The sequence below is a fragment of the Labrus mixtus genome, chromosome 7, assembly GCF_963584025.1.
Source record: "Labrus mixtus chromosome 7, fLabMix1.1, whole genome shotgun sequence".
Classification (NCBI taxonomy): domain Eukaryota; kingdom Metazoa; phylum Chordata; class Actinopteri; order Labriformes; family Labridae; genus Labrus; species Labrus mixtus.
In genome coordinates this window covers 26739661-26748452 of record NC_083618.1, presented here as the reverse complement: position 1 = coordinate 26748452, position 8792 = coordinate 26739661, and the positions used below count along the sequence as shown (strand labels likewise).

The 8792-nt window shown below is 38.4% G+C and overlaps 1 protein-coding gene across 1 annotated transcript in view; it reads left to right on the top strand.

The window, feature by feature from the left end:
* The first annotated feature begins 2999 nt into the window (after window positions 1-2999).
* The window catches only part of acad9 (acyl-CoA dehydrogenase family, member 9), a 15656-nt gene continuing 9863 nt past the window's right edge, over window positions 3000-8792 (top strand). Inside the window, exons 1-5 of the mRNA XM_061041434.1 lie at window positions 3000-3230; window positions 6152-6245; window positions 6411-6512; window positions 7526-7632; window positions 7803-7903. Of these exons, the coding sequence (XP_060897417.1) occupies window positions 3048-3230; window positions 6152-6245; window positions 6411-6512; window positions 7526-7632; window positions 7803-7903 (587 nt within the window). The 5' untranslated portion in view covers window positions 3000-3047. The remainder of the gene's footprint in view (window positions 3231-6151; window positions 6246-6410; window positions 6513-7525; window positions 7633-7802; window positions 7904-8792) is intronic.

Genomic DNA, 8792 nt, shown 5'->3' with positions numbered 1-8792 from the left:
CCTTGTGGTTATCGTGAGTGTCTTTATTTATTCAGAGAATACCATTTCTTAATGAGATGAGATGAGATGAGATTCAACTTTATTGTCATTACACATATACAAGTATAGAGTAACGAAATGAGGTTTGGCATCTCACCAGAAGTGCAAATAAGCAGAAAGTGCAAGAATCTGTGCTATGTACAGTAATTACAAAATTTACAGATGTAGACTAAAAAAGTGAATTATTGGGTATATATGGCTGGATTAATGGGATGCTATAAATATAAATAAATGCTATAAATATAAGTATATTCTTCAGATTATAATATACAGATTAAGGTGCAGTGAGCATGCTATACTAGTTTACAGATAATATACAGAATATGGACATATTTTACAGGTCAAGTGTAATGTAATGACACAATGTAATTAATGTAATGATGACTGAGTTATTGGAACATCATCTTCTATGTTTTTCTTTAAGTGGTCCTATAGTCAGATATGACTGCACTTATATACTGCAGTACGATCTTGTGACCACTCTTGTCCGGGTTTTTCTTTACTTGAAATGCTCTTGGAGTGCTTGAAGAATCCAAAGGAGACATTAAAGGCAAGGTTGGTCATTTTCTCCAGATACACTTTTTAAGATTTGTTTTTAAATTGTCTTTAGGTCCTGACAAAAATTAATAACTCATGTTCTCTGAAAAAGGAACGAAGAAAATCCGTCATCTGTAGCAGTTTGTAAGCGTGTAAAAAGTTTGACCAATGTCTGCCACGAGGTACCAATCTGATGAACCAATCAGACGCCTCCCTGTCTCCCTGCTCGTTCTCTAATCCTTGCGTGCACTAGCCCACACTCAAAGCCGATGATGGAGTTTATACTGTGAGTTTGTCGTTGCCTGTTGTGAGTAGTAAAATAGTCACTTTTTAAAAAAAAGCATGACTTAGTTTCTACACATTGCAGGAGATGAGCTGAGGTCCGCTTCTGGAGCAACAGCGCTCGAGCATGTAAGTGAGGGGGCGTGGCTTCTGAGCGACCACAGAGGGGAGGGGGTGGGTGTGGACGGAGCACTGAGGGAATGCTACTGTAAAAATTGTGCTAGTTTTTCGAAAAATGAACAACCCTGCCTTTAAGATTTACAAACTGATCTTCCCATAGGACCACATAAAAGGCCTCTCCATCCAAAAGGCCATTAAAGACCAAACTCCTGAGGGCTTTTCTATCTAGAGTGGTCCTGCAACCCTGGGACTGAAGTTGTACTTTTACTTCACTATGCCTTGGATGGCACAGCAGATCATTGGGGGCCCAGTTGCTCATGGATGAGCTGGGAATAAGACAACCAGTGCTATACATATTGGACCACTACCTATTGAGCCACATCCTCCAAATATAAGCACACAAAGAGCAGAGCTATAGCTCTTCAAAAAGTAAGTCTGAACTGTTTGACATTTTGCAGAGATTCAGACATAAAAGAAGCTGAATTCATATTAGAATAAATCAATTTGAGTCTTCCTCCAAGCATAATGTGTTTATGACTCAATCAATATTATTCTTTATGATCACCTCCAAGCAGTGGGCATGAACCAGATGTTTTGAACACCAAGGTCTTGAGCCCAAGTTCACATGGCTAATCAGTAGGGCAATGCCAATAACTTGCACATGCTCACAAGAAAAGGCCGTTCAATTAAGTTAATTGCAAAAAAAACCAACTATTTTATTTCCTTAAACATGGCAGCAGTGACTTCCTCACGTTTAGATGATTCATGACGCTATACCCTCCCTTTTACTTTTATGAACCACACAAAGGTCAAGTGTGTGGTGGTTGCTGCCTGATAAATGTTTTGCCTTGATTTGTCTTCATGGCACTAATAAATAGAAAACAAGGGATGTGTCTTGCAACAAAGGGCAAAGGGTAACAGTTAAAAAAGGCAATTAAATATAAATATGAAACATAATTTCCTTGAACGAGCCTATTCAAATGAATGTAAAAAGCAACTATTTGAATAAACCAAACACAATTGAAGTTGTTGCTGTTGTTGAAAGTAAAACAGTACAATACACTGATTCTTTCTCGGCCTTGTACATTCCTGGCTTCCTGCCTGGCTGTGGCAGGTGGTCAGAGTGACAGTCTGCCCTGTTTGTCTGTCCGGCCCTTGAGGTTGGAGCTAAAAATAGATCTTGGCTTTGAGGGCCACATCCTCGGTGACAACAGTACTACGTCACCGTGCAGCTGGGAGGGGACGAGCGCAGGACTTCATTTAAGTCTGCCTGCAAAATACGTTTTTTTGTTGCACAACTTTAACACTCACTGATATTTGCACAAAACCGCTGCATATAATTTTCATATAGCCTATGTTTGTATTTTCTATATCCTCAGCTTAATAGTGTTTTGTTGGAGGATGAAAGTAAAAAAAAACTTATGTTAAACGTTTTTTTAATAAAAGTACTCCCACATGTTACAAACAGTGACTGTAAATGCAAAAAATTATATATATATATGTATTCCATTGCTTGCACAGATTTGACGTTTCTTTGTGCAGTGCGTCACCAAGTGGCGTTTTTGCGCCACATACATACTGTTATGTATGATTCAAGTACCGTCGGAAATATCTAACGCGCATATAACAAGACGGCTGCAAATGACAGAAATGGAGCTGGAAATATAAAATAAAAATATGAGCTAAAATGATTAATAGGCTCAAATAGCTTTTGACGAGCACTGGGTAAGAATGATTTGTTATTAAACGTATTAGACTAACTGTGAGTTTTAGTAAAACGGAAACAGAATATTTTAACTTTTATTTGCATTTTCTTGTTTTTTTGTTTTTTTTCGTATTATTGTACATCTTTATCTTTGCTATCATACTGCTGTGTAGTATAATAGCCTATTTAAGGCTTTAGAGCCGAAATGTTAAATTGCAATGACGATTTACGACGGTCTTTGAAGGTATTATCTAACCAGCTGAGTAAAGTACGTCATCAGTGTGAGACCGAATAGGGTGAAAGGTGTCCTGATAGTGGTTGTGTACATGAGCAGGGTAAAGTAGAGGTCTATACCAGAAGAAGAATGATGAATGTAAATAGATTAGTGGTCCTTTCTAAATCTGTTAAAATCACAAAGCGGCTCCTCGTCTCTCATGTGCGACCAGCTGGGAAACAAGAACTACAGATTCAACAACAGAGATCCATCAGAACTCACTCCAGAAACCTCGCTTATGCCAAAGATTTGTTCCTGGGCCAGGTGAACAAGGTGAGTGAGAACCACAATAACCTTACAAGACATAGATATAGATATATATAGATAGATTGTATATAGAGAGATTATAAGGAACACAGGAAGTTAATTTAATTGAATAAATATTAATTATTGAGCTGTGGAAAAAGGGGTAGGATTAAATAAGTTTTATACTTCTTCCTACTCCTACTACTTTTTTTGTGAAATAATTTGAACATTGTTTTGTTTTTTTGTTTATTGTATTTTCGTGCTTTTCATTTTGTTTTGTATTTTTGATATGTTTGATTTTATTTGATATGTCTGAAATAAATTTAATCAATCAACCAATCAATCAATCAATCAATCAATCAACCCTTACCTGGTATCTTGTTGGTTTTATCAAGTTATAACCATAACGCAACAGAAGCTGTGAGGTGTTATCTGTCAAAAATCTGTCAGTTTTAGGGGGATAGAAACACTGTTGGAAAAGGGGGATAAGATGTGGTTGTACAATCTGAAAAATATACGAAGCTGCGGGGCTTGACACAAACCAAACCGGTGACCTATGATGGCTTATTTGAACTAATAGCAACTTAAAAGCTGGTGGCAACGCATTTAATCAAGATGTTACTGTGTTATATCTTTCTCTTAAATAGTCAATTCATGTTTTATCCAGAAAGCCTGGAAGTATAGCCTAGAAAAATAGGACATGCATGAAGTATATAAGAAGATGTTATTAACAATGATACAAAGCAGTTATATTAATGTAGCTACACTAAGGATGGTATACGTATACCTCTCATCACTGTACAACCAGGCCCTGAAAATAATGGACAAAAAAACCTGTCCGGTGGCGTCACTGTCACATACTGAAAAAAAACACAATCTACTCAGTTTTGAGAGCTTTACGCACTTATGTTTCCTCAAACAAATGTATCAACAATCTGGCCCCTGAACCTCTCTCCAGATGCGTTCAAAGACAGGACGGAAACAGGGTAACGAGAAGCACTGTGAAAGGCGACCGTAGCGCACAACGTGGTAGATCTGCGTTTTGGTCAATCAGCCTTCTCCATCGAAGGCTGCAAACTCTGGAACACTTTAAACACCTGAAATCAAATTAATCTCCGACTTAAAATCTTTTACAAAACAGGCGAAATGCTCAAAGCAAGCCGGAGCTGTTCCCACTTTTAAATAGTATCTTCAAACTTTATTTTAAACTAGTTTATAGCATTTGTATTGTTGTACATGTATTTTAATGTATCCTCATATCGTGTTATGAATGTTGTACATTTTAATCTGTTTGTTTAGGCCCGACTGGGGACACGAGTTGGAAATTAGCAACAGCTATATACTCTTTATGCAACACATCAGTTTCATGCTTTGTATTGAAATGATGTTAAATTGCATTGTCCCTATTAAATAAATAAATTCAAATTCAACTCGTCTAATTTGGCATACTATAGTATAGTAAAGTTAAAGTACAATATAATATTGGAGCCCGACTGATTAATCTGCCAGCCGATAATATCGTCTGATATTGTCATATCAAGTGATTTATTTGTAACACTTTATAGTTTTCACTGGAATGGGATGTTTACTAAAGTCATAGACACACAAGCATACCACCAAAAACACAAGAATATTATTTTATATCTGAATATTTTTAGGAACTGTGTCACACTCTTACAAACTGAAATGTCTCTTCTTCATTGTGAGTGTGGATGAACCCTGATTGGTGCGTGGGGCAGCTGTGGTTCAGATGATAAGAGTCGGCCGTCTCTCAGAACAAGGAGGTTTGGGGTTCTAACCCCAGATCATGCAGTCACATGCCGAAGTGTCCCCGGGCAAAACTCCGAACCCCACAAATGATGTTGATGATGATGTTTATGAATGTGATTACTGATGGATGCTTTGCATAGAAGCCTCTGTCATCAGTGTGTGAATGTGACCTACGGTGAACAAATGGCTTTGAATAGTGAGAAGACTAGAAAAGCTCAAGCCCATTTACAATGCTTCATGAATGTTTTCCACTGAAGCCCAGCCCACCGTCTCTAATTTAGACCTCATTACAATACAAAACAACAATACAATACTTTATTGTCTCCCAGGGGGAAGTTTGTTTTCACAGCTTTGCAAAGTACACAGGTAAACATATATGATGATGATGATGACATTACACACACAGACCTCCCTCTACATGAACAGTAACTCATCATTTCCTCATTTTGAAAAAGAAGAGTATACTAATACTACTACTAATAATAATAATAATAATAATAAAACATTGGATTTATAAAGCGCTTTTCTGAATACTCAAAGATGAAGAAACACTAAACATTCAGTTCACAGCTATTCTTATCGTATCTCCTGAAGCTGGTCCAACAATGATTTAAGATAAGATGAGATAAACCTTTATTTATCCCAAAACAGAGAAATGAACAGTGTTACAGCCGCTAAGGGGAAAAAAAACAACAAAAAATTCAGTGACGGCAGGAACCGACGTAACAAGCAACCACTAGTGTGGCGCCGTCTTGAAGAAGATCAGTGGTAGAGTTTACTTAAAAATACAAAAATATATATAATAAAAATGCTTTTGGTAGCAAGTGTGAGTACAAGTTGTGCATTCTCCCATTTGAACTTTTATTAATATCTAATCAGTTATTTAGTCTCAGGCCTTCAGTATTTGACTCAAGTAGTTGGTAAATAATGTGTTAGTCTGAATTTAGCACACAGCTAATGGAATTGGAGTGGAGTTTCTAGGATGTGTTTGGATGAGACATCATTCATCATCTGCTAAATTCTGCCAAGTAATTTTGAGAGCCTAATCTAAATAATGTCTCGGGTATTGATCACTCTGCAGTTTTGCCATCTGAGCTTGTAAGTAGTAGAGCCCTTGTTAGCTTTAGCTGTTAATGGCTGTGGATTTCATTTCTTAAAGAGTCATTTTCCCCTTACAGGCCGAGGTCTTCCCTTATCCAGAGATTGGAAATGAGGAAGTGGATGAGCTCAACCAGCTGGTCGCTCCAGTGGAAAGATTTTTCAGCGAAGAAGGTGAGAGAGCAGATCTCGTGAATGCAGGAGTCAATTAAATAAAATTAAAAAAAAAAAAAGTAATTTGTGCCTTCAATCACACCATTTTAATGCAGGGATTGGGATCTTGTTTTATGTTGCCTCTGATTAATTAGATCATCTGTTTTTCTTTGGCCTGGTCCTCAGTTGACTCTGCAAAGATTGACCGAGAAGCCAGGATCCCTCCAGAGACTCTGAATGGGTTGAAGGAGCTCGGGCTGTTTGGAATCATGGTCCCTGAGGAGTACGGTAAGAGCTGTGTGCTTTACTCAAACTTAACGTGACTCATTATGATGGGAAGGGAAACGTGCATATTACACAATGAGTAGGTTACACTATGCAAACAAAGTCTTGATACAGTTACTGACATAGATTAAAAAAAAACTGAACGAGGTTAAACTGCTGTTATTACACAAAATGACATCAGAGTTACACGGTGAAGTAGATGTAATTGCTGAGTTATTTGCATTCTAAGGATAGAGAATAGATAAATAAAAGCTATAAAATAGTCGCTGATGACAGGCGAATTATCTGATTAAAAACAACTATCAGCCAATCAGCACCTTCAGGTTCTTATGTGGTGACCAACGTACCCTGAAGAGTCACATTTTGACTAAAGGCAGAGCTAGATGAAATGTTTCAGTGATCATTAAAGACTTCATACTGATGGGATCGAAGGGGTGTTGAAATGAATTGTGTCTGGGGCGCCGATAGCCCAGTGGTTAATGATGCGTGCCCCATGTACGGAGGCAGTAGTCCTCAGCACAGTCGCCGTGGGTTTGAATCCGACCTCAGCCTTTGCTGCATGTCACCCCCCCGCTCTCTACCCCCCATTATTTCCTGTATCTCTAAAAAAAAAGGCAACAAATATCTTTAAAAAATAGATAAATAAGTTAAAGCGTTTTTTGCAATGTGGTCGATTCAGCATCGGTGCAGTGACAGAACATAAAACCATTATTGCATCCTGACGTTGCTTGTAGATTTTCCAGCTGCAGCCGGACCTATATAAGGAATTTATTTTGGTTTACAATGTAAAAACACTTAAACTAGACCTTAAAATGGGACAGGCTTTTATTTGAAGTTTTATTATACGTTCACTTACCTGTTCATGTGTCTTGCTCTCTTTTCATCAACCGAGTTTAAACCCATTTCTGACTTTAAAACACCTCCACGACTATTTCTCTCATTTCTTTTGTTGTAGTAAGAAATACAGATATTATTTGATTAGCACTGAAGGCAGTTTCTCGTGTTTATCCTGCCAGGGGGTCTGGGACTGTCCAACACCATGTATGCGAGGCTGGCAGAGATCACCTCATTAGACGGCTCCATCGCTGTGACTCTGGCTGCACATCAAGCTATCGGACTGAAGGTAAAAAAAAAAAAAGCGGCAACATTGTATAACAAAGTTGTAAATGAGACTTTCTGGCAAAAGTCTGGGCTCATTATCTGCATGTTTGTTATGTGGACAAACTGCAGGGAGAGTGTCAGTCTATGATAACTACATTCCTCTCTGTGCTCTGCATGTGCTTGGTGTTTCAGGGGATTCTGATTGCGGGAAATGAGGCCCAGAAGGAGAAGTATCTGCCCAAACTAGCCTCAGGAGAACACATTGCAGCTTTCTGCCTCACGGAGCCTGGAAGGTAAAAGCTTCGACCCTTTCATTTGCATGTCCTCCACTGTCTGTGTAAATGATGTGTTCTGTTTCTCCTTTGTGTAAAAAAGTCAAAACCACTCTAGAGAAATGTGTATTTATATATTTGTTCTTTGATTTCAACCTCTAGTTTTGCTGTCATTTGTCACCAAACTGGTTGTTTTCCTTCTGCCTTGTTTGTCTTCCTTAAGTAAGCGTTCTGTCATAGGCCGAAAGTCACACAGCCAGAGAGCAACACAACACAAAATACACAGAACAGAAGAAGTAAACTCACTCATTGTTTTGTGGACTCTTATTGAAGCTCAAGTTTGACATTTTGTACATTGCCAACATACAAAGGCTAGGTTCGAATCCCACCTTTGGCTCCTGTCCTGCATGTCATTCCTCACTCTCTCACTCCCTGATTTTCCAACTCTATCCACTGTCCTGTCTCTACATTAAAGGCACAAAAATCCCAAAAATAAATCTTGGGGGAAAAAAAAAAACTGTACACAGAACAAGGCACTAGTCGGGTCACTGCTGTAGCGACCTGTCAGTCAAAGGTAGCTACGCAAGAAGCTGTAACCTCAGGTGTTGAAAACTTAATTGTCATTGCAGAATCGCAACAAAACTGCAGTTCCTTGAGTCTCCACTTGAGGCCGACTGCAAAAGCCAAAGAATCCCCATTAGGTCCATTGTTAAAATGCTCATGTTCACAGCAGAAATAAACATGTTTACAGCCTGGTTCCAAAATAAATTTAGTAGCAATAGCTCATTTCTTAGTTGGTACACACTGGGGCTGAACTTTGCTATAACTAATTTTGGTTTTATGAAGTTATGTTTTAACTTCTTTGCATAATTAGAGGGGTGGCTGAGTTGACTGACAGGTGGAATGCGTT